Source organism: Mustela nivalis (assembly GCF_964662115.1).
Source record: "Mustela nivalis genome assembly, chromosome: 10".
Taxonomy (NCBI): domain Eukaryota; kingdom Metazoa; phylum Chordata; class Mammalia; order Carnivora; family Mustelidae; genus Mustela; species Mustela nivalis.
The window spans coordinates 103,071,923-103,098,523 of record NC_139029.1 but is presented as its reverse complement, the minus strand read 5'-3'; the positions used below and the strand labels follow the sequence as shown (position 1 = coordinate 103,098,523).

At 40.7% G+C, this 26,601-nt stretch overlaps 2 protein-coding genes across 5 annotated transcripts in view; one reads left to right on the top strand and one right to left on the bottom strand.

Moving 5' to 3' along the window:
- Positions 1 to 26,414, top strand: part of CTTNBP2NL (CTTNBP2 N-terminal like) — a 51,098-nt gene extending 24,684 nt beyond the window's left edge. For all 3 annotated transcript variants that reach the window (XM_082685074.1, XM_082685073.1, XM_082685075.1), the window contains 3 exons: positions 17,089 to 17,319; positions 20,721 to 20,828; positions 22,240 to 26,414. In XM_082685074.1, coding sequence (XP_082541200.1) covers positions 17,089 to 17,319; positions 20,721 to 20,828; positions 22,240 to 23,730 — 1,830 coding nt within the window. In that variant the 3' untranslated portion in view covers positions 23,731 to 26,414. The remainder of the gene's footprint in view (positions 1 to 17,088; positions 17,320 to 20,720; positions 20,829 to 22,239) is intronic.
- Positions 16,847 to 26,601, bottom strand: part of ST7L (suppression of tumorigenicity 7 like) — a gene marked incomplete at its 5' end in the record, with an annotated part of 120,071 nt that continues 110,316 nt past the window's right edge. The window contains one exon of one of the 2 annotated variants that reach the window (XM_082685068.1): positions 16,847 to 17,416. In XM_082685068.1, coding sequence (XP_082541194.1) covers positions 17,402 to 17,416 — 15 coding nt within the window. In that variant the 3' untranslated portion in view covers positions 16,847 to 17,401. Of the gene's footprint in view, positions 17,417 to 24,066; positions 24,566 to 26,601 lie in introns of those variants that run through there. The other variant, XM_082685069.1, reaches the window with a different exon arrangement.

Sequence of the window (26,601 nt, the reverse complement as noted above, 5' to 3'; positions counted from 1 at the left end):
ACCTTCTGATAGAATATTATTACCTCTTTCCTAAAAGTAACAGAACTGATCTAATTGAAGTTTAAAGATTATCCTAAAAATTAACGTTTTAGGGGCACCTGGGTGGCTCAGTGGATTAAAGCATCTGCCTTCAGCTCAGGTCATGATCCCAAGGTCCTGGAATTGAGCCCCGAATCTGGCTCTCTGCTCAGCAGGGAGCCTGCTTCCCCCTCCCTCTCTCGCTGCCTGCCTCTCTACCTACTTGTGATCTCTGTCTTTCCAATAAATAAATAAAATCTTTTAAAAAGTTTTATATTGAATGATTTTGACTAGCCCGTAAATAGACATTAAAATATACTGTTTCCTTATTATTTCCTAGAAAGCATTCTTTTTCTCATTGTTAATTTGGACCATAGGAAGAAAATTTATTTTAAAGGGGATTTATTTATAGGCAACATCCCTGTATCTGAGTGTTATTCCAGAGGGTTACTGCAGAATAGGTAGACATAGTATTACCTCGCTGTTATGCTTTTGAATTAAAAATTCAATGTTGGTTTCTTTCATTAAATATACTAATCTCAAGACATCTATTTATTGAAGAGACTTGTTGTAGTCTAAATCGTTTTATGTAAAAATTTATTTATAGAAAAAATTTTCTGTAAGTTACTTCCAGTTACCCCCCCCAAACAGTTCATGATAACATAGTTATATTGTCCTATTTCCAATTAATTTTTTATAAAGAGTAGCCTTTGGTTAATGGCTGCATGAATTAGGTAATACATCCACATGGCGACTGTTAGGTAGCTATTTTACATAACTATTTTAAAACATTGGCGTGCCTGAGTGGCTCAGTGGGTTAAGTATCTGCCTCCTGCTAGCAGGGACCCCACTTTTCCTTCTCCCTCTTCTCCCCTCTGTTTGTGCTGTCTCTCTCTCTCTGTCAAATAAAAAATAAATTAAACCTTAAAAAAACATAATGCATATGAAAAAGTTTTAATGACATGGTAATGTTTCTATGGTGTAATGTTAAATTTGCAAAGCAGTGCATAACATTAAATATATCCTTTAATCTTGATTATACGAATAACGTGTGCATGTGTGTATACACAGGAAAAGGACTCAAATAGATTGCAATTGATAATTTTATTGTATTTATTTTTTTTTCTAGAGAGAGAAAGAGTGCACATACATGTACGAGTAGGGAGGAGTAGAGGCTGAGGGAGAGAGAGAAATCTTAAGCAGGATCCATGCCCAGCACAGAGCCCAAGGCAGGGCTTGATTTCACAACCCTGAGATCATGACCTGAGCTGAAATCAGGAGTCAGACAATTAACTGAGTGAGCCACCCACACCCTTGAAATCTGTAGTTTTAATATTAATAGTGGTTGTCCCTGGGTAGTGGAAACATAGGTACATTTTAATTTTTTTCTCCAAAACCTGTGTGTTATATGTAAATTACTTTGAAATCAGAAACATTGTGCTTTTAAATATAGTAATCATATACAACAGCTTCTTGTTCAAATTTCTGTTTGTTAAGAGTCATGCCCTAAGACGATAATTTGGTTATATAATATTCACTTTGTAGGGAAAGATAGCAGAGCAAATTGGAACTACAGTTAAATTATCCCCTATTTGTTGTTCCTGATATTGTTAATATTATTCTTTTTCTAGCTCACCCTAAATAACTATCTCTGCCTGAAAAACCAACCTCAATTCCCAAGCTATACAATAAAAAGATCATAGAGTGTAGGGAAAGAAGAAAGAAGGCTATAATAAAAATACCTCTTTATCATACCAGAGTCTAAAGAGGTGTCTTTCAAACAGTTTTGCAATATATTCCATCATTCTGCCACAATCCAGGCCACACATAGACAGCAACAAGCATGTATTAACTAAAGCAGAAACTTCACCAAAATGTATACTAACTTTATACTTTACTATAATATTTATACTATACCATACTATATTATATTATTTTCTGATCTTTTGCACTTTATTTTTCATTAAATGCTCTTTGTGATCCTACTAACCTAGTTTCATGACCCACTTTTAGAAATTTTCCTCACAGATGTACTTAGACCCATCCAATCAAGTGTATGTGTAAGGATATTTATTGCAATATTGGTCATAGCAGCAAAATGCCAGATACAACCTAGATGTCTATTAGTAGGGTTCCAGCCAAGTAAATTATGGTAATATTATGCAGTAGAAGTCTGTGCAATCATTAAAGAGAATGAGAGATAGAGCTTTATGTATAACATTCTCCAGGATATGGTTAAGTGAGAAAGTAAGGCACAGAACAGTGGGTATAGGAGGGTAAAGTTGCAACTGGCGAAGCCAGAAATACATCTCACAGTGCCTCTTTCTTGCTTCCTGTTGGCTTGGTTTCTTTGAGAATAGGAGGAGCTCCCAAAAAATGTTCTGTCCTGGGAATAGACTGAAATTCCTGAAAGGGATGTACCAGGATTAATGGTAGGTACTCTGGCAGAAAAGAGCCAATTCTTTTGGCTTCTTGCAGGAAAGGCTGGTCCTATATGGACTGTTTCTAAATTGGGTATTTATATTAAAGAGAGGACTGCATTCTCAAATGATTAAACATCTTTGTTGCATTCAGAAAAATGTGGAGCCCCAGAAGGAATAGCTAACTGACTCTTGAGAGTAGTTGTCTGATATCAGCTGCTTGCTCTGCAGATTTTACCACATCATCATTCATATTACAAATTATGGCATTTAGGGGTTCAAGAGGGAAAGTTCCAAAAAATAAGCAGATTTCTCATTTCACCACATCTTCCTGTGGCCTGTTATCCATATGCCTTTGAGGCAAGAAAGGGGGAACTCAGTTTGTACAAGGCTACCTATTTAGGGAACGCACAGTTCTCTAGCAGTTGGGGAGCAGTTCCACAAAAGATTATAGCAGTGGGGAATTTCACCGCATTTATTCAACCTGAAACTAAAGCAAATAAAAAAGGGAAACAGCTTATTCCTGTTATTTTGACTTCCTCTTATTGTGTCTTCCTTGCATGTGTGAGCCTTGTGATTCGGGATTAATCAGAAGTTATTTCTAGTTGCTCCCCTTAAAGAGAGAGAAAGGAAGATAGCGAGGTTGCTTGCAAAATTAAAGCCTGTGACCCGTCATTTAGTATTTCAGTTTAGCCAGTTATAGGAATATTTGGAAAGACAGGAGGAAACCATCATCTTGTATGTTTGCTGAAAATCTTAAGTTCTGGGGAGCATATATTGAGTGAAGCAGGGAATTTTATTATGTGGGGATTTATTTCCCTAGAAAAGCAGCAGAATGGATCTTTTTCACCAAACTAGTCACCTCCATGAACAAGGATGCTCATTGCAGTATTGTTTAATACAGTATTAGAGAGCTATAAACAATCTAAATGTCCATTAAGAAAATATAGCAACATCAAGTGGTCCATCCTTACTATGGCATATTATGTAATTGCTTTTTTTTTTAATGAGAAAAAAACAAGCAATGTACTGACTTATTAGAAAGATCTGAGACACAATAAATGAAAAAGTGCACATACACACATTTATGGATATACTTGGAGAAAGTCTGAGAGGATACCCATGACACCAAAAACTCTTGAAGAGAAAAGAGAGATTGGGTTGTGTTCAGGAAGGATTTTGGCTTTATCTATATAGTTAAGTTTTTTATTAGAAAATATTCATTTACGAAATGAAAAATTGTATTTTAAAGAAATATAGTATGAACTGGAACATTAAGGAGTTAAGAACCACATTTATTTCTTAAGTGTCTTTACTTCTAAGTGATTTATACTCTCACATATATCTAAATAATTCTTAGATACAGTTAAGAGGGTAGAGACAAGCCTGGCATACTTGGGAGAGCATGAGCTTGTTAACACCATATCCCTGATTTTCTCCCAAAAAGAGCACAGAGTAAATTTCCCATTAATTTTCAAATTCTCCTTTTGAACAGGATGCCTAAAAGTTCTTTCAAAGCAGATTCTTTCACAGGTCATGGACTCAAATTTAATAGCGCTTACAACGTATATATGAGGAACTACATGACTAAAATTTTAAGAAATACCATTATCATAGCAGGAGACCTATAACCCTTCAAAGTGCTTTTCCTGGCTTCAGTTTCATATCTGTAGTTCATAATATTCCATTGTTTAACAACAACAAAAAGAATTTCTGTGTCGGAAAAGCCAACCCCACCTAGTGAGTTCTAAGATAGGCATAACTTCCAAAAATTATTTTAATCTTATTCACTGGCTGTCTGTTCGACAAAAGCCTAAATTCATTGGAAGAACTGAGTATGGGACTGTGTTACCGAAGTCAGACGTCTCTGTTCTTATTGACTGGAAACTTCATACATAAAACCTCTCCCATTACTGTATCCAATAAAGTTTTGTAGGATCGAATCATATTTAATGTGATTTCTTTTTCTCTGTCTGCACCAGATTAGTGATAATACAGGAATTTATCAATTCCTGCTGCTAAGTATCACAGAAAATAGAGATTTTCATCTCTTTTATGTCTGATATTTCTCTTTTGCAATAAATGTAAGCAAGCCCCACGAGGGATGAATGCTTCATCTTGTTCAGCCCTGCATCCTGAATGGCTAGAACTTCCAAAGTTCTTGCAGAAGTATTTGTCATATGAGGGAATAAGTTCAGGCCTTTGGGGTCTAAGTTGAATGTATTCAAGGCCCAAAATAGATTGCCTCTTATTAATCATATTTTTGAAGGTGGCTCCGTAGCGCAATGGATAGCGCATTGGACTCCTAATCATATTTTTGAGAAGAGAGACTTCACTATAGTTAATACAGTTTCATAACTTTTACTGTTGATAATTCCTAGTCGGTGACATTATTTACATTTCACCCTGCACTAAGGAGGAACAGTTTGTTCTTCAGACGGGAAATCATTGCTTGTGTTTGTTTCCATATTTGTCATAAAGGATACCAAATAATTGGGATTGGTACCTTTGTTCACTATGCCTGTGTTTTCATCTAAAAAAAATGAAAGACGGGCATGCCTGGGTGGCTTGGTGGGTTAAGGCCTCTGCCTTCAGCTCAGGTCATGATCCCAGGATCATGATCGAGCCCCCGCATAGGGCTCTCTGCTCAGCGGGGAGCCTGCTTCCCCCCTCCTCTCTGCCTGCCTCTCTGTCTACCTCTGATCTCTGTCAACTAAATAAATAAAATCTTTTTTTAAAAAAGAAAGTGAAAGAAAACCATATTTTAGTGGTTTTTAAAAAATGTATTATTTATTTATTTATTTATTTATTTGAGAGAGCAGGAGTAGACACAGGATAGCAGCAGAGGAAGAGGGAGAAGCAGGCTCCTCACTGAGCAGGGAGTAGGGAGCCTGATGATAACCCAGGGTCCCGAGACCATGACCTGACCCAAAGGCAGACACAGCTGACTGAACTACCTAGGAACCCTCATATTTTAGTTTTCAGCTGGCATTTTACCTCGGGGTCCCTATCTGTGAGATTGGAATGTGGTCATCTGCATTCCCTGACTGATCAACAATGGGAGCTTTGTAAGCCTCACTGAAAATTGTATATTATCTTTTTTTAAAGAGTACAGTATTGCTTGTCTTTCCTTATGTATCTTTCCTTAAATATATCCAAAAATACTGTTGCCCAGACACTGCAACTAAGGGCCTCCATGGGCATCTGTCTAAATTATACATGTCCTCTCTCTTAATCTTTCAGAACTTGTTATCTCCCATTTCATCAGTGGGTTTTTGCTTTTGGCTCCCACCAAATCTTCCTCATATCCCCCTTTCTCTGGTTGCTTTCCAAATTGTTCACTTTTCCCTTTGAAATCCTTTCTTTTCCCTTTAAAACCTTTTTTTCCTGGGACAAGTAATGATCTCCAGGAGGCCAAGAAGCCTTTAGGGAAGAGGCTGAGACAGACAGACAGGTTTAGAATAGAGCCACTGGTGCTGTTTCTTTGGGGATTGAAATGGACAAGGTTATCCCATTCTTGTCCTTGTTGACATTAAAGTTTCCTAAAGGTATTGCTACCCTTTAAAGTAAAAAGGAAGCACCCTTTTATCTCCAAGCAATGATAACTTCCTGTGCCATTCATCCTCTAATTTCCTCAATACACTTTTATTATGGAGATAAAAGCAGTGTGGGGGGGTGGGATTATTTGGGATTAGTAGTAGCAGAGGTCAATTTGAGCAGGCTGGGTTTCACCATACCTGTATTTATCCAGTACCTTCTTATAGTGATAAACATTGCCAGTTCACATTTAATAAATTTTCATGAAATACCCACAGTGCACTTATAGCCCACCTTTCTCTTCACGGTCTTGGCTGCTTTACTCCTCTTCCTCTTCTGTTCTCCAAAGAAAAATCATCCTGCCCTACTTTGAGTCCCCAGTTTCCGTGTATGACGGCTGGTTCAAACTGAATAGCTAGCTGCCCCCTTCTTCGTGAGTCCTCAGTGAGTCAACAGAGGTTGCCACCTTTCCAGCCTCGGACTTGTGACAGAGGGCTTGTGCTCTCTCTCAGCATGTCATAATATATACTCTGTTTTACCTTCTCTCATCAGCAGGTAGAATTAGCACAGTCCCTGCTTCTGTTTGCCTGCCCTCGCATCTTGCTCTCCCTGTGGCTTGAGAGCCACACAAGTCCCCTTTCAACCCCCACAAAACTTCTTAGCCCTGTTGCTCACTAAACTCCTCAGTGTGAACACTTTCTACTCCTGAGTCTTGCTAATAAGGACCCTCTTCCCATGACCTTACCACTGAGCAGCTGGTTTCTTGCACGCTGCCTTGTAGTATGACTGCATGCGTCCTTTAAGAATCTTGCCTTGAAAAAAACGTTTAGAGTTAAGACTCATCCCACAATCATACAGCTCCCTCCATAGGATCCCCTAACTAGAGGAAGAGGAAGATACCTTTTCAGTCTTATTAATGAGCTCTTTTAAACTATTTTAGCTTTGAAGTTAGTTTCTGCACTGCTAATACATTGAGTTAAAGAGGCTGAGCACACTTCTAAGAAAGAAGTTTTTCAAGTTCACAGTTGCTTAAAGGATCACACGCAGGTTATAGACTGTGGTCTGGGTCTCCCTGTGCCATACTTCAGAGACGGTTTTTGGATTATATGCCCGCCCGGCTCAACCTCCTGGTGTTTCCTGTGATTCATTATATCGCTGATAGTCCCATTTATCTGCCAGAACCCGCCCACTTCCAGGGTTGGCCTTTTCCTTCCTATTCTGAGTGTAAGGTCTGAGTCTTAGAAAGTCCTGATCAAATAAATTGTACTTGGTGTTCCTCTAAACATTAATGATACTGTTTAGAAAACATTTAAACAGCAGAGGCAGCTTGTTTATTTCTGCTCTTAGGTCTTGAACTTGTCTGGCATATTATAAGCCCCTTAAGAGCAGAAGACTACATCTTACTTAGTTAAGCCTATATCCCCATTATCATTGCCCACATCACTCAGTATTTGTAGTACCCCACAAACATTAAATGGTCAATAAAGGCATTCAAAACACGTGTCCTTGTGAATCAGCCATGTGTCCAGGAAATTTTCCCAAACCTCTCCAGTGCTGTGTTTGGTTGTCTAACCCTGATAACACGGAGATTTTTTTTTGTTAACATTCTTATGTATTTGTTGTTAGGCCAAACATCTTGTGGCTTGTAGACATTTATAACATTCATTAGTTTAAAATAAAACAACAATACTGATTACTTTATCACTTCTTTTAGAATTTATTTATGATAGCTTAAGCTTCAGGAGTCAGACTAATTGGTTCTTCATTCTATTTTAGTGTTTTTCATACTTTTTTGATAGAGACACAGAGTAAAAATAGACTGTATTGTGACCCAGGGGACATACATGCAGACACACAACTATATTCTTAGGTCAGAAGAAAAGTCTCGAAACACGACTCACAATATTCAGTATTCTGTAATGTTTTCTGTTCTCTTTCATTTTTAAGCCACTGAGAGAGACCTACTAAATTGAAATTAATTCCTATAAAGTCCTGGGGAATATCTATGTAAATAGTATTCATTGAGCTAACGTATTCAGTACTTCTGTACCATTAACAGTACTTCTGCTACTTAACTGGCTTTGTGGGAAAGTCACATGTTAATGTTTAGTTTCTTCTATAAAATGGAGGTATAATTGATGTCTACGTCCAGAGCTATGTCGTTTAGGATTAGATTAGATGTGCCCACTGCCTGGCAGGTAATAAGCACTACAATATCTGCACCTGCTTCATTGTTTAATTGTTATTAAAATCACATTGATTCCAGTGTCCCGTATTTCTGAAACACTGTATATAAGGAATACATTTCATATAACTTCGTTTTCCCTTTAACTCTCAGTATGTATTTTTATATTTTTGAACTAGAGATATAATTTAGTTATAGTGGAGTGCACACAGCTTAAGTGTTGATAACACAGATCAGTAAGTTTTGACAAATGCACCCATCCATTTGACCTCCATCCCCATCAAGATATAAACAGCCCCATCACAACCAAAAAGTCATCTTGGGTCCCTTTCTGGTACCTTGTTCGCCTACACCCAGAGGCAACCGTTGCTCTAATTTTTCTACCATAAAACTGTGGTGATCATTTCCAGTGTGGGACTGTTATGAAAAAAGCTTTAGACAATTGTTGTTTATGTCTTTTTGTGGATTTATGTTTTCGTTTCTTTTGGATAAGTACTTAGCTGGAGGTAGGCATTTTCTAACTCTATGATTAATTTCCAGTTTATTTCCAAAGTGGATATACCGTACTCCCCGCAGCAATGTGGTGAGTGTTCTAGTTGCTCCAAATCCTTTCCAACATTTGATGTTGTCAGTCTTTAAGTTTAGCCTTTCTAGTGGCTTTCTAGTGTTATCTTCTCATTGTTTTAATTTACAGCTCTTTGATCACTAATGAGTTGAGCACTTTTTTATGTGCTTTTTGGCCATTCCTATATTATCTTCATGTCTGTGATCCACCCCTGTTTTTTGTGTGTGGTATGAGGTTGATGTCAACTCTCATTATAGTCTCCTGGATAAAAGAGGTTAGGATCTAATGTACCATTAAAATTATACTTTATAATTCTTAATTAATGTTCATTAATTTGTTTAGTACTTATTGAATCTCTTTGCACATTTTCTTTCCCAACTCAAAAAATTATTTATGGAGACCCCAGTCCAGATTGTATATGTAATTTGTTTCAACCACACACATAAACCCACCTCCAAAATAAAACAGAACAAAGACAACAACACTGAATACATTTATTTCAATTTCATTAGGAGTTTTCATAAGGCTTTTTGGAATTTGAATGTTGAAGCAGCTATATTAAGCTGTTTACCCATTTTTTTTTTTTAAGTTTTTGTTTAGATTTTAGTTAAGATACAGTGGAGTATTGGTTTCAGGAGTAGAATTTAGTGATTCATCACTTACATACAACATCCAGTGCTCATCATAACAAGTGCCCTCCTTAATGCCCATCACCTGCTAGCCCATCCCCCACCCACCTCCCTCCATCCACCCTCAGTTTGTTTTCTGTAGTTAAGAGTCTCTGATGGCTTGTTTCCCTCTGTCCTTCTTTTACTCCCTTCCCATGTATTCATCTGCTCTGTTTCTTAAATTCCAGATATGAGTGAAATCATATGGTATTTGTCTTTCTCTGAATGACTGATTTTGTTTAGCATGATACATTCTAGCTCCATCCACACTGTTGTGAATGGCAAGACTTCTTTCTTTTTGATGGCTGAGTAATATTCCTGTGTGTGTGTGTGTGTGTGTGTGTGTTGTGTTTTGTGTACATATACACACCACATCTTTATCCATTCCATCAGCGTCACAGGAGTTCCTAAAATTTGGAGTTTTGAAACCCAGTCCTATACCTGAGATGAAACAGCTCAAACACAGGCAAAGAGAAGGCAGAGTTCTGACAAAAGCCAGGGACACAAGAGTGGTGATTGATTGCTCTTCTGTGGGGGCTTCCTGAAGAGTGGAGGATGTGAACTTTCAGCTCCAGGGCTAGACTGGGGCAAGGAGGGGGCAAGGTAGATGGGGTCAGGGTGCCGCCATATTCCTCCCCCAATCTGTGCTGAAAGCCTGCATCCTGGAGGCCCATCTCCACTAGGGCAAGTCCACCTTGGGCTCAGCACAACAGGCCCCTAGGAGACCAGCACAAACACCTCGTCCACACCAAGTCTACCGATTATAGAGTGCTGCAAAGCTTCAGCTCTAGAGGAAATGGGATCTAGCTTCCTTTTATACCCATATTCTTAGTCTATCAACAAGCAGCATTCTAGCTGGAAATATCACACTTACAAGCTATTTGTACTAAACTTACCATTTTTAGTCTTCAAAAGAATTTAGTGCACTTTAGTCAAATAATAACAAATGGTCATTTGTCCTTATGTAAATAATTGGTTTTATAAACAGCAGCAGCTGCAAACTGACTCCAAAGGGAATCTTTGAAACTCTTTCTACTTTAAAGTCAGTTTGCTAAATGTATAAATTAATATTACCTTAAGTGATTGTATTAAATAAATCCTAGATTTTGTTAATGGCAAAATGAAATATTGACCTCACTAAAAATGATGAGAGTTAGGAGAGGCTGAAACATTAGGAAAGAGCTGGAAAGTGAACATCCGTTAAATGCCTTAGGCTTAAGTGGAAATATAGGATATAGGAAGAAGAAAGATGTATGAGAAGTGCTTTTTCCTTTGCCTCATTACAATCTGGGCAGGAAGAAAAACAAGACAGAAAACTGGGAAATGGGGACGCCTGGGTGGCTCAGTTGGTTGGACGACTGCCTTCGGCTCAGGTCATGATCCTGGATTCCTGGGATCGAGTCCCCCATCAGGCTCCCAGCTCCATGGGGAGTCTGCTTCTCTCTCTGACCTTCTCCTCATTAATGCTCTCTCTCACTGTCTCTCTCTCAAATAAATAAATAAAATATTAAAAAAAAAAAAGAAAACTGGGAAATGTTTAATCATAATGCAGGAGATAAATACCAAATGATGGTATTACATAAAATATCACATAGCAGTTCAGGATTATTTGCTAAAGAAAATACTGTTATCAGTATTTCTTATCAGTTATACAGGTTCCCAGTATATTTTTAGTAATGTATTACTTTGGAGTTATCTGTTGATTGATTAATTTCATTTGCTTTTAATGAAGATTTCCTGGCTCAGTCCAATTTTAGAGACTCTTAAATATCCAGGAATAGGTTTAGTCATAGGGTCTAAAATAAAAGAAAAACCTATCCTCTACACTTGGTTACTGAAAAATTAATTCCTGTTTATAGTACATAACAATGTACCAGGTACTTATAGGAAACATTTTTTATTACTCATTTAATTTTGTAAAACAAACCTGTAGGTAGGTCATTAACCTTCATTTTACGTATGAGGGATCTGAGGTACAGAGAAATTAAGGGAATTGCTGAGAGTATACAGATAGAAAGTCGTAGAGCCCAGATACGAACCAGTTCTGGTAGGCTCCAGAGCCAAAAATTATTAAAAAAAAATAAATGTCTAGAAAGTATATTAAAGAAAATAAATGTATAGATTTGAAAAAAAAATAGCATTTATGGTTAAGAGGAAAGAGCACTGGATTTTCAGTAATATATTAGAAGTATTTTTTTTAAGATTTTATTTATTTATCTGACACAGAGAGAGATCACAAGTAGGCAGAGAGGCAGGCAGAGAGAGAGAGGGGGAAGCAGACTCCTTGCTGAGCAGAGAACCAGATGCAGGTCTCGATCCCAGGACCCTGAGATCATGACCTGAGCCAAAGACAGAGGCCCACCCACTGAGCCACTCAGGCACCCCCAGAAGTATTTTTTAAATCATAAAAATTTTCATGTCGAATTTTGTACCCTTTTCCAAAAGTAAAGGTTTAATTCAAACATGGCTAAATCCTCTCTTATCAATATTGTCAAACACTGAAATCCAGTTTTCTCTGAGCAAGTCAAAGGCACTTTCAGAACAGAGGGTGTACTTGTTGTAATGTTCTTGCATCTTTATCCAGAACAGTCACTTTATTTCCAGTTACAGTTCATCAGGGACTCCAGAGTATAAATTAGTTGAGGATTAGTAGATTCAACTTGTGTGTGAAAAGGATAGTTTTTAACATGCTTTTGGTGCTGTATTAGTTAAAACCATCCTGGAATCATGTTCTCTGGTCTTTCTGGTCTCTGTCATAAAGATACTCAGCTATTTTTAAAGGCACAAAGTTTGTATTGCTGATTATTGTTAAAAGTATCACTTCAGGATTGGCAACCGATTGCAAAGATATATCCTCATCCATTTAGGGTACCAGCCTGAGTCTTAAAAATAAAACTTGTACTTGAATGTAAACCCCCAGTTAAGTGGGCCTTAAACAGGGAAAAAACATAAGGATAGGTACACAGACTATTACTATAATAGGATTTTATCATACTATACTATATATAGAAATATATTGCACTGCTTTTATGTATTATACTATTTATGTATATTGTCATATGTGACATATCTAATAGTATAAATTGCATTGGAGAGGGGAGAGGAGGTTACTGTTTCATATTTCTTTTTGAAGTTTGTCATAGCAAAGCTGAAAATTTTGGGAGAGCAAGCATGACAGACTCCCAAGAATTATACAGTTTTATTTTAAGCTTTCAGTAGTGGTGGTGTTTCATTCAGCCTGTGACAGGAAAAGTGAGTAATAGATGACTCGTGTTTTGTCTGCTGTAGCAATACCCTTTATCAGTGAATCTGTCTAACCAGCCAGTTATATTCCTGTTGTCTGAAATTAAAGACCATGATGTTTTCTGACATTGTAGAAATTTCTGTTCAGTTAAAATACGTTGTCAGTGAAGTGAAAATAATGAAATCGCAAGAAGTTGATTGATTTTAGCTGTATTACTGAATTCCTCCCTTCAGAAGTCAAATTTGGATCACTTAAAATTTCTTACAAAATAGTTCATACACCATTAAAGTATTAAAATTCAGCCTTAACAGTTTTTAGTGTTTAATAGGGATTTGGTCTCTTAAGTTTGACTTGAGATGTAAACAGTAGTGGTAGCATATCTAGTTGCTCATCTTGTGGTAGCCAGCCTTCAAGATGGCCCCCAATGACCCCACCTGCTGATAGTCACACCTTTGTGTAGGCCCCTCCCACATTTGCCAGGGTTGGTCTGTGTCTCCAATAGAATACATCAGAAGTGATGGTATGTCACTTCTGAAATTAAGTTATAATATAAAAGACACTGGGATGCCCATCTTGGTGTCAGTCTCTGTCTCTGCCTCTCCCTCCCTCTCACTCACGCCCCCATCCCTCTCTCTTCCTGTCTCCCACCCTCTCCCCGCCCTCTCTCTCTCTTTCTCTCTCTCTCCTTCTGTCATGTCACCTGCTCTGTGGGAAGCCAGCACAAGCAAGGAACCAAAGCCTATGCCAGCATCCCCGTAAGGTGGGAGATGGATGCACCAGTCCCAGTTGTATCTTCAGATAACCACAGCCCTGGGCAAGGGCTCCGCTTCAGCCTCATGAAACAGAGTCAGAACCACCCAGTTCAACCCCGCCCAGATTCCTGACCCTCAGAAACTGTATGAGATAAGGAAGGATTTACTGTTTGCGCTGCTGTATTTGGGAGTGACTTATATAGGACTAGATAACCAATACACACCTCCACCAACGTTCTTTTCATTCTTCAGTTCTTAACGTCTGTTTTAGTTGTCCTTACTTGTTCTGTGAAACCTGTCATCCATACAGTCCACCCGACTGAGGCATTAAGTTGACTGAAAAATACCATATTCCATCTCCCATTTTCCAATTCAGTGTTTGGTTATAGTAAATGCAGACTTTGAATTCACTTTCCCCATATCTGGGCCCCATATTTGAATGTACTTTAAAGAATTGTTTTGTGACAAGGAGCCTTTTTTAGATTATTCCACAGATTCTTTTCATTTATGTGCAAAACCACCAATTTTGTATAACTTGCAATTACTATGCAAGTGATTATGGAATTACTATGAAGTACTTCAAGAGAAAACAGACAGCTTAACAACTGTTCTCAGAGAAGTCTGAGACCTCACCAGAGAAGCTCATCTATTACTCGTAACTCAGTGATGGTTATTAATTATACAGAATAATAACAGTGTGGGTTTTAAAAAGTCATGCTTTTAAGTATTAGTTAACTATATACTCCAGCCTGAGAGACAGCTTCTCAGCAGATGTGTCAAGGTCATGAATTTACACTCCCAGCTCCTGCTCTCCCATCCCACGTCCCCCCTTGCTGTTCTGAAAAGAAAGCTGTAGAAATACTCAGGTTTCCGTGTTCCTTTCTGCCCTACCAAACCAATTTCAGTACCGAAAATCATTCCTTTACCATTGCTAACCAGACCAGAATGGTAATCATGAATAAAACAATGTGACAGTAAGAAGAGTAGAATTTCAACTTTCCGAAGAGTCTTTTTTTCCTCTTGCTTCCTTTGTCTAAGCATTTTTCTGAATTTGGATTTGCCTTTAGGACGTAAATAGCTACAGACAGTTTCTTTCATCACATCCTGGATTGTCAATCTCGAGTTTTTATACCTGAACTCAAAGAAACAGATGTTCTTGGTGAAAGGAAAATATTGATGAGTCCCTGTTGTCTGACACTATTCCTTTTAAAAGTCTAACTCAAAACTAGCTTTTTCTGTTTTACTCCTGCCATGATTTTAAAAAACAATAAAAATAGCCAATTGAGGAATTGGTCTTGTGTTTCTCTATCCTAAAATGGAATAGAGACTATTTTGAAATTTTACTGAGGATTTTCTTTTAATTTGGGAGCTGAGAAAATAGGAGTCTGTCTTGGATTCTGTCTTTCACATCCTTACCTCTTTAATTCTCATGCTTACACAGAGACACACAGACACGCACGTACACACACACTTATAGTAAGGTCAGGAAGATGGTTATCTTAAGATGGCAACTTAAAGGAACAAATCGATTTGGTTCTTCATAATTCCAGTATACCAGTAATGCCAACTTTTAAAATGGTTATAGAGGGGCACATGGGTGGCTCAGTGGGTTAAAGCCTCTGCCTTTGGCTCAGGTCATGATCTCAGGGTCCTGGGATGGAGCCCTGCATCGGGCTCTGCTCAGCAGGGAGCCTGCTTCCTCCCTCTCTCTGCCTGCCTCTCTGCCTAGTGTGATCTCTGTCTGTCAAATAAATAAATAAAATCTTTTTTTTAAAAAATGGTTGTAGTTAGGGACACCTTGCTGGCTCAGTCGAAGGAACTGCAACTCTTGATCTCAGAGTCATGAGTTTGAGCCCCATGTTGGGTGTAGTTAAAAAAAATAAAATCTTTAAAAAAATTTTAATCGTTGTAGTTAAGCCAGAAGTAAAACCCCAGGGCTTCTAACTCTGCTTTCAACATTTGCCAGTTGACACCAACGTATATTTATAGCGTAAAGCTAAGTGATTCCTAGGTCTTGAACTTGGACAGTCTAATGAAGGAAGCATCGTGTTTTCAGGACTGAAACATACTTCTGTGTTAAAGCCCATGTTTGCTTTATTATCTTGAGAGGTTTTTTTGTTTTTGTTTTGTTTTTGCTTTGTTTTTTAAGCATAGCCATTGAATTGTAAATTTCCCTTTCTTTTCAAATGGGTTCCTCTTTGTGGATGATACTTAGCTCCCCCAACAAAAAAAAAAAAGAAGAAGAAGAAAACCTAGCTTTTGATGTAATACTTTTTAAAAAAGTGATAAATGACAGTAGTTTTCATTACTAGATATCATATCAAAGCGTAAATCATACAGTACTTTGCTGTGGTTTTTGAGAAAGTTTCTTCAATGCTGTATTAACACTTCATTTTTTTTTCATTGTAAAATGTCTCAGGAACCTTTGTAATGTCTGTGTAGGAAAGTACTCGTTACTGTCACCCTGTTCGCCTGCATGTAATATATGATGTTCTTACAAAGTAGTACTTCAAGTCCTTCGTAGCAGACCGGAAAGAATAGGGAAGTCAAAGAATCCCTTTCCACTCCCTTCCTGATCCTTGCATCCAGTGTGGCCCCAAGCCCTAAAGCAGACTCTGATACCAGCCCGCATTCCCTGCTCACCTTCTGTCTCATCCCTGAAGCCCACCGAGCCCTGAAAGGGGCAGAAAGATGGCAGGTAGCCCCAAACAGACTAAAAAAGGGGTGGAATTTGGCAGCAGGTAGAAGGGATTTTTGTCTGTACCTCTGGCTGTGAGTGACCTGGTCTTCTTGATCCACCAATAACTGAGTGACGTTCTGCATGTTCAGATCACAAATAGTTGTAAAATATAATGTGAAAACACGTTTAACCTTCTTTACTTATATACAACTGCCTTGTTACATCCCTAAATATGTAAACTTGTAAAATTCTCATGTTTACCATATTTTAGAAATGCAAATGCCGTAACAGAAGGAAAGGATAAGGTATTCCTGCTGGCAGTCACCAGCATTCATAAGCAGAGGCAGTAAGCATGGTGCTTAAGGACAAAGACGTAGAGCCTCACTGCCTGGTTTTAAATCCTGGTTCTGACCACCTGTTACTTGACCACTTTATCATAGTTTTCTCATCTGCAAGTTGAGCATGATAGCACTACCTTAGAGGCTTATAAAATTTAAGTAAGTTAGGGGCACCTGGGTGGCTCAGTGGGTAAAAGCTTCTGCCTTCAGTTCAGGTCATGATCCTGGTGTCCTGGGATCGAGCCCAGCGGGCTCTCTGCTCGGCAGGGAGCCTGGTTCCCCACCGTCCCCCCTCCGCCTGCCTCTCTGCCTACTTGTGATCTCTGTCAAATAAATAAATAAAATCTTTAAAATAAGAAAAAAAAGGTTATATTCCTAAAGATATAACCACATAAAGAAACTTAAAAATTTTTTAAGTAAGTTAATGCGAATATAAATGCTTGTAACAGTGTTTAATGCATAGTTGGCTCTACATAAGACTTTGTCCTCACTGATGTTACTATACTGTGCCCCCTTTCTGGTGTTGCTTCTCCATTAAGATGGCTTGATCAGCAATCAGATTTGTAGTTGGCAGATTCTGTTCATACTCACACTGCTGTCTTTACCATATAACTCCTAGCAAATCCCCGGCCACAGTAGTTTTAAAAAGCAAAATGCTTATTTTTTTTCCCTCTTTCCCAGGCGCAACACAGAGATACGTTCATTGAAGAACGCTACGGGAAATACAACATCAGTGATCCTTTAATGGCTCTACAGAGAGACTTCGAGACGCTGAAGGAGAAGAATGATGGCGACAAGCAGCCAGTCTGCACAAACCCACTCTCCGTCCTGAAGGTGGTGATGAAGCAGTGTAAGAACATGCAGGAGCGCATGCTGTCACAGCTGGCGGCCGCGGAGAGCAGGCACCGCAAAGTACGTTCACCCACCTGACTCGTGTTTCTTGGACCTGCACAGACACCTGCTGGGCAACGCCCGATCCCGTTCCCACAGTACTTTAGTCGGGGGTCTCCTAGAGCCAAGAGTTCAGGAAGAAAATGCGAGTTATGCAGAATATTAAATTTAGGGACTATGCCAGGCATGTTATTTACGACGGCATTCCTTTCTGATAGGACACTCTAAAACACTTGCTCTGTCCTTTCAGCTCTTGAGCATCTAAACTTTGTCAACAGACTGGGGTTTGACCAAGCTCTCAGCTGAACAGAGTGTTCCCTGTGTGCTTCCCTAAGTGACAAATAGCAAGATTAACAGGTATTTGGGGAATCCTGTACAAGAGAGAGAGAATTTACCTGATTATAAACATGCAAGCCAATGGATTGTTTTTCTGTGTCTCTAGTTTTGGGATTCATTGCATTTTACTTCTCCTAAAACCATAAACAGTCCCGAGCATTGTTTATCTTAAAGCTCTTCTATCGTATTAGGAAAGTGTAAGGGGGGGGTTGTGTGTGTGTGTGTGTGTGTGTGTCTGCATGGGCGCACACGCGCGCATCATGCACACATGCACCTGTTTGGCTCCTCTTACAGACCTTAGTTAGGAAGGCAAACCTGTGCTTTCCTCTGTCTCATCTTATTGGATTTCTAGTGCTTGTGATTTTATTCCCCGACCTGATTTACCACTCAGATTTGGCCTGTAAAAGATGCTTGGCTAGAATCTACATTTTCTAAAACTATTGGTTTAGATTTATACCAGCAAGGGAGACATCAACACATTTAGTAGGAAGCATTTTATTCTGAAAAATTGGGTCAGCAGTTGCAAACTGATGAACTTTAGCTTGCTTTTATGATGACTTGCATTAGAGAATCTGCTTAAAATGCACCTTCAGATTGCTCAGGCATAGGTCTTGCCCATCATTTTTCTCATTCTTCCCAGGGTCCAAGTGAAAGGCCAGGGTGGAGATTCTTAACCGTGGATGGGCCTCAGATGTTCCATGATTCCCCAGAAAATACAAAGAATGCCAAAAGGCCATACGTTTTTATAGAATGTGAATTTTTTCCCCTATCTGTAATTGAATTCTCAGAGTTGTCCAAGACCCAGCAGAGTTTAACCATTGGTCTAGAATGAAGGAATCTAAAAGACATTTATGCCCAATTTAAAATGTGTCAGGTCCGTGTTAGTTGCCTAAATTTGGGGGCCTTTTACATAATCCTCTAAGAAAGTCTTCACAGCATGGTTTGCTCGGCCTTTTAACCCCTTCATCCATGAAGCAGCTGAAGGGTTGACCAGCTGTCATGCCCATGAAAATTGTAGTACTGGGATAATTTGTGGCTCTTGGTGTTTAGGAGAGGAAGAAATTAAAAATAATTCAAAATTCTTTAATACTATATTTCAATGTAAGATTCTTTGAGCGTTAAATATTTTTAAACCAACTCCCTATCTGTAAGTGTTTTTATCAAAGTAAAACCCTGACCTTGTTATGAATCATACAGTACCTAGAGGCTTATAATTAGGGTGCTTACTGTCCTAGTTTGCCCAAGAGAGTCCCAGGTGACGTCTGTCGCCTCGGCATAGTCATTAAGAATACCTCCTTTGACTCTCAGAAGTGCTGTGGTTTGAGTGGTAAATTACACGCTTACCCTGCTTATTATGAAACAGAGTTCCCTCGTCCACCTCTCCCCCTGCCCTCTTCTCCGTAGTCAAAGACCATTTATTTGGGTAGCTAAATTCCATATTTCTAAGTGGTATATTATTCCCACACATGTCCATTCTTGACACCTGTCTTGCTTCCTGTCATTAGAGATACGGATTTACTTTACAGCCTGCCTCCCATTCCGCCCTACCACCTTCCTGAAACCAACACAGCCCCCTTCCCTCACCCTCCTTCTCTGCTATTCCCAGATCCTCAGCCTGCCGCATTCTGTTTCTTCTGAGGATAAACATTTGCCTTGTTCCTGGGCAGTGGATACCTAACATTTTATGTACGGGAATCAGGTGGAAGAGACAGATAACCTTCTAGAAAATAGACATTTTGATTCAGTGGCCTTGTTTCCTACCCCACATCTCACCTCTCCCCTATAGCACCTGCCATTTCCAGGTTCCATATCTCTTTGGGGCCCTGCAGGGCAAAATGGCTTCTTCCCCCATACCAAAGTAGCCACCGCACCTCCTGCCTCCTGCCCTCTTTAGATGTTACTAACATTTCTTGTGTGCTACAATTTCTGTCTTTGCGGGTTTTTATCTTTTCATTCCATTTCTGTAATTTTAGAGGGCTATCCAAAAGGAGAGATGATTGACCATCATTAGCCAAAATTGTTTTTCAGTTAAATTGTAAAGTTAAGGTTTGGGGTTTTTTAGTTTAGTTTTGGTTTTTTTAGAATTTTATTAAGTAATCTCTATACCCAACGTGGAGCTCAAACCCAGAACCTTGAGATCAAGAGTCCCATGCTCTAATGACTCAGCCCATCAGACGCCCCAAGTTAGGCTTTTTTTTTTTTTAAACCAGAAGGAAGAACACCAAGATGTTTTCATTTTTGTTGAATGAAAACATTTTGGGTTTCATGTCCCAAAAACTTTTCCTCTCTCCATACAAGAAGATTCTTAGTGTAGAGAAATGCTGAGAAATGGTCATTGGGAGGACAGTGCTCTGCCTTAGAGGTCTGGGCCAAGGTATCTGGGAAGCAGGGGCAGAAGCTGCTAAGAAAGCCCTGGTCTTTCAGCATCTTGTGCAGTATTTATAGATGGGATTATGTGGGAAATGTCCCTTTAAATGTGTACAGTATTAGCCTTCAAATTGGGCTTAATTCTTTGGTGCCAGGATAAGTGGATTGGGGTGACAGATGAGTTAAAAGGCCTTCTGAAAAAATCTCCACGTAGGATCCCAAGTGTTGAGGCTTTTTACGTGCAGGCTGAGCTCAAGAATCTCCACCTGTCCGTTAACTCTACACAAAATGCGTATTGCTGACTAAGTGGGGCACAGAGATTTGAGCTTGGGAGGAAGATCTTGGCGTTCTGCTCTCGGTGGTCCTATCTTGCTGCATCCCCTCCCCCCAACCCCTAGTCTTAGCAAAAGGCCTGTGGTTGCTGGACCTATTAATTCTCGGAAACCTTCTCAATCCCTAGAGCTCATTAGTTGCCCTCCTCTGCTTACTTGCCATTTTGTATCTCCAATAAAGCATCGATCTTACTGTTTTCTGGCATGTAGCTTGCATATCTTTCACCCTGCTAGATAATGTGATCCTGGATGGCCCTGATGAGGGTGGGTGGATTGATCTCTGGAACTATCTTAGGTGCTTAGATAGGCGCTTAGTATTTAATTGTGTTTTATTATAAGTGTGTTTTCTTGATATTTGGAATTTTTGTTTCTTTAATTCTTTTAAAGGTGATCCTGGACCTTGAGGAAGAAAGGCAGAGGCATGCGCAAGACACAGCTGAAGGAGATGATGTCACCTACATGCTGGAGAAAGAGAGAGAGCGGCTGACTCAGCAGGTAGTGACGGTGCTCACAGCACCACGTGGCAGAAGCAGCATTTCTCAAACATTGTTCTGCAGGGTGTAAATTAGTGTTACTCAGAAACAAAGGGCTTTGTGGTCAGATAAATCTGGGAATTACTGGATTAAACAAAGTTAAATAGGTTTCTAATTTCTTAGACCTTTTAGTACAGAAAAGTGCATTGTAAGTCTTCAGAACAAGATGGTATTCTGAGTTTAGCAAATCTATTTTCATAGAGTCTTTTTTTTTTACATAACTCACTCACTGTGGGACTGTCATCATGTAGCACATACTTTGGAAACACTAGCTTCGAACTCACTTAGGAATCCAGAAACAAATACATTTTACATCACAACCCAGCGTACAGGCATACACAAACACGTGTGTGCATGAAACAAAAATCCCGTGAAATTATATATAACCCTTACTGCCATTCATTTTTCTTAAAACTTTGATCGTGACTCATGAGACTGGTTTCCTCAACCACTGAGTCTCGTTAATGAGTTTGAAAAACATTGACTAATAGGGTTCCATCAATGCTCTCTCTCTTGCTCAGAGTTTCTGTGCCTTAAATAGGGTGGAAATAATAATTAAAATAGACTACATTTGTGTAAAAAGTACAGTTTATTTATTTATTATTTAAATAAATTGACACATAATTATTAGTTTCAGAGATAGAGGTCCGTGATTCATCAGTCTTACAACACCCAGTGCTCCTCATATCACATGTTCCCCACCCCCGACCCCCCTCCAGCAACCCTAAGTTTATTTCATTTGGTTAAGAGTCTCTTATGGTTCGTCTCCCTCTCTGGTTTCATCTTGTTTTACTTTTTACCTCAAAAGTACAGTTTAAATGTAACTATTTGTTTGTTTTTAAGACCAGAAAGAATGATGACCAAAACTTGAAAAGTTTTATTTTCATCACTTAGGCTGACGAGAGCCCTATATTTTATACCTGAAACTCATGGAACACCGCATCAACTCTGCTGGAGTTAAATAAGATGCATAGTTTTGTTTTCCTCAGTATTCATCACAAAACCCTATGTGTGTGGCTTTGTGTTATCAGTCCTGACCAGTTCGGATCTTCTGACCCCTCCCCCCCCACTCCCCCCACCCCAACCCCGCCCCTCCGCAGACCTAAAACACAAACAATGGTCCGGATTCCTACCGCTAACAACAGAAGAACTAGAAGCGCATCCTAAATCACCAGAGCAAGAGTAGACCCTAGTGTATACCCCCACGTGGCAGGCGCTCTGGTGCCTCAGAAGCACTTGAGCTGAGCACATGGCCACGAGGCCTCCGTGCGTCAGACGAGAGCCATCCGGGACGCCCCACCTGATAACAGTTTTGCGACCGAGCTCTTTGTTGTCTTGTCCTAATCAAGCTGTCCGGTGGCCTTCTTTTCTAGTTGGAATTTGAGAAGTCCCAAGTGAAAAAGTTTGAGAAAGAGCAGAAGAAGCTGTCCAGTCAGCTGGAGGAGGAGCGCTCCCGACACAAGCAGCTCTCGTCCATGCTGGTGCTCGAGTGCAAGAAAGCCACCAGCAAGGCGGCCGAGGAGGGCCAGAAGGCAGGCGAGCTGAGCCTGAAACTGGAGAAGGAGAAGAGCCGGGTGAGTAAACTGGAGGAAGAACTGGCGGCTGAGAGGAAGCGAGGCTTGCAGACAGAGGCCCAGGTGGAGAAGCAGCTGTCCGAGTTCGACATCGAGCGAGAGCAACTGCGAGCAAAACTGAACCGAGAAGAGAACCGCACCAGAACCCTGAAGGAAGAGATGGAGAGTTTGAAGAAGATAGTGCAGGATCTGGAGGCTTCTCACCAGCACAGCAGCCCTCCTGAGCAAGCGAAGAAGCCGGTGACCATGTCTAAAGGCACGGTGACCGAGCCTCCCGTGCTGGTGTCTGTGTTCTGCCAAACCGAAAGTCCGCAGGCAGAAAGAACCCAGGGGAACAGCGCAGCCAAGGGGACAGCCACTGGGCTGCCTGGTCCCGCCACTCCTACTTACGCGTATGCAAAAGCCAATGGCCATTTTGAGCCCGAGATGCAGACTGCCCGGGAGCCAGGGGCAGGCAGCAGCGTAGAAAACCAAGTGCCTCCACGAGAGAGATCTGTGGGGTCTCTGGGGTCGGCCCAAGAGAAAGCAGTGGAGAACGGCGGGTGTCCTGTGGGAATCGAGACTCCTGGCCCAGCACCTGGTCACCTCCCGTCCAGTGGGGGCTCGCTGTCTCCCAGCAGCACAGCCTCCTCCTCCCTCACATCCTCTCCTTGCTCCTCCCCAGTGCTAACTAAGCGCCTGCTGGGGTCGTCAGCCAGCAGCCCTGGCTACCAGTCATCCTACCAAGTAGGGATCAACCAGCGGTTCCATGCAGCCCGGCACAAATTTCAGTCTCAAGCAGATCAGGACCAACAGGCCAGTGGTGTGCAGAGCCCCCCATCCAGGGACCTGTCTCCCACCCTCATAGATAACTCTGCAGCCAAGCAGCTGGCCCGCAACACCGTCACTCAGGTGCTCTCCAGATTCACCAGCCAGCAAGGGCCGATCAAGCCTGTCTCCCCCAACAGCTCTCCCTTCGGCACAGACTATCGGAATCTGGCCAACACCGCCAGCCCAAGAGGCGATGCCAGCCATTCCCCGACTCCAGGGAAAGTGTCCAGTCCGCTGAGCCCTCTGTCTCCAGGGATCAAGTCCCCCACCATCCCCAGAGCTGAGAGAGGAAACCCTCCACCCATTCCGCCCAAAAAACCTGGCCTCACCCCTTCTCCATCTGCTACCACTCCACTGACCAAAACTCATTCCCAGGCCTCCTCTTTGGCCACCACAGAAGACCTAGCCGTCAGCTGCTCTTCCCCGGCTGTTGTAGCTAATGGCAAAGACGTGGAGATACTCCTGCCTACCAGCAGCTAGTCCCTCTCGGGAGTCTCCACGGCTGACATTCCACCGGATTTCGTCCAAGAGCTCAGAGTCCAACCGTTGAGTCAGATCATGTTATTTATTTTGATAGTAGCTGGAACCATCTGTAGAGTCCATTTAGTGTTTTTCGCCTTTTTGTATTTTTTTAAGTAGAAACTGAGTCCTTCGGATTTTTATGCCTCCCACCTTTGTACTAAAGCTAGAAGGGCACCTCAAAGACGTCTCAAGCTGAGCAGTCACTGTCTCATTGTGATGGAGAAGGCTAACTGAGGACCGGCTGGTGATTTGCTGTCTATTTGGGGACTGGAATCACTCAACACTCACGGCGAATTATGCAGAAGTGGTTCGTGCAGATTTTTATTCCAGATGAACATGTTTCAAAAGTGCCTGAAATAAGACTGCCACATGAATGTGATTCTGCAGCAAAAACACAGAGTGGATCATTTAATTACAGAAAATGAGATCCTCCGTGAATCCTGAATGTCAAAAACCAACACTGCTTTTAATCCTCTTTTACTGTTTTTAATATAAGCTTTGTGTTCAGAAACCAGGCTGCGTCAGTAGAACGGGAATTGGAAAAAGGTGGATGTGACCTTGCCACCAAGCTAAGCTTTCTAGAGCCCTTGAGAATCCCTCCTGAGCAGGAAGCAGCTGGGGTGCTGATTTTTCTCATACTTCTGAAAAATTAAGTCATTTGCAGTGTCCTGCAGCAGTTCTTGAATAGAATGAAATCACCTCTCCATTCAAAAAATGTCTTCAGGCATCTACTGTTGTGTAAGGAACTTCTGATTCCGATTACTATTACTTGAATAGGAAATGGTTACTTGTTCTGTATAAAAAAAAAAAAAAAAAGGTTTGCAACAGAATGAAATCTTTATTATGTAATCAAAGAGCAATAACTTAAAATTCATTGTCTTTGTAATATATGTCAGAATTATACAGGTTTTACCAAATTGTTACACTTAACTCTTGGAGCTGCCAGCACTTGGTGTCTGTATCTGTGGAACCAAATTAACTTTTCCCTAAATGGAAGTATACATAGATCTGTATAGATACACAGCCTTTTATGTGTCTGACATACACACACTTAAACACATAAATATTAGTGTGATTATATCTTTGAAGTTTGCAATATAGCATAAAGGGCGAGTAGAAATGCACATTAAGATTACTTAACAGAGCAACTCGATGTGCCTGGGACCCGGTCGGTCAAAGGAGGAATCTTGTCCACAGGGATGGGCGGGGCAGGGTGGGAGGAGTTCCAGATCAAGTCAGGTCTTCAGCACCCTAAAACACCAGAGCCAAACTGACCCGTAGCACAGAACTCAACTGGCCATATGAAAAGAATGAAACAGGTCACTCGATCAAGTGCTATAAGTCAGCTGGGGCAGGGGAAGCTGTAGCTAACAGAACTGCCCAAGCCCCCTCTGAAAGGCAAGAGCCAGCTGCTTGTTGCCATGCAACAGTGCTAGACCAGGGTTACCAGCTCCTCAAATTTTTGTGAAATCCAAATTTTCAGAGAAACAGTCTCACTTTTAAATATCAAAACAGACTCAAACACAATTTGAAACTGCTAGCTAAACACTTCTGCAGCTGGGTTTAGCTCACAGACTGCCAAGTTGCAACCTCTTTCATTCTAGAAACTTCTGTCATTGCCATCATTGTGAGTTTGTGAGGACAGACACCTCCCCCCTTTCCAGCAGGTAGTCTAGTACAGCTGACAGTGGCCATAGAATATAATGACGATTCCTGCCCTCCAAACAGGACTGCAGCCCAGCTCAGACAAGGTGGTTATAGGACTTTGTGGCCACAGTGATGGAGAGGCCTTGGTGTCCTCACATACTTTCTCCCTAGCCAACATCTACCCAGCAGCCCTGCCCTCCTGCTGTAATTTAAGTCTATTTCCTCTTAATCCAATATGAATTGATGGGGGACCGGCCGGTGATAGAAATCAATGTATAAATCATAATTGGTGTCTCCAGGGCTTACGGTTTGATTAAGACCAATACATCAAAAATTGAAATGCTCCTTGTGCCCCAGGGTGTCTACCAGTTGATGAACGGGGTATCTTTTAAGCTGCCCAAAGCAATCATGCATTAAACTTCATTCCCATGCACGGCCAAATAAAGTGATAAAATAGCTGAACTTCCTGAACAGGAGAGGGGCTACAGTCCCAGAGTGTTATTACCTCTCTTGCTTGAAATGGTAATCTTAAAAGTTGCATTGTGCTATTCCTTTGTTTCGGCATAGATATATATATAGAGAGAGATACTATAAGGAAGTTTATTTCTTAGGAAGTGCACTGAATAATGTATTTCTTTTACAGTGTAATATCGGGGTGGGGAAATGCAAAAGAAATGTGTATTTTTGCTAGTTGCCTATCTTCTCAGATAAATAAGCACAATACTGCAATGGATCCAGTAATCCAGCTAGGTCTTAGAGATTAGTATTTAAGTTTGCTGTAGATTGTGTGTGTGTGCTAAGTAAAAGTTCCATGACTCACAATTTTGGTACTAACCCACGTTGTGGACGCTAGATGACTAGTCAGCAGATGCTAATGGATGTGCCGCGCATACCACAAGCATTAACTCGTTGTTCTCGTTTGTAAAGCCAAGTGTACCATGCAGAAGTCTTCATCCATTTTTATAGCAGACTACATTAAAACAAGTTAAATCATACTGTCTGGGGAAATCTAGTCTTGTTTGTACAAAGTGAAGGATGTTGCGCAACTGGGCCTGTTTTGTAGGGGAAGGAGCAGGTGGTGTGGAGGGAGCGCGTGCCTGGGGCTTTCGAAAACCAAGAGAAGTCTGTGACCCGTTCAGGTTAGACTCCAAAAGGAGCCAGGCTCTTGGTTTTCTTGAGAAC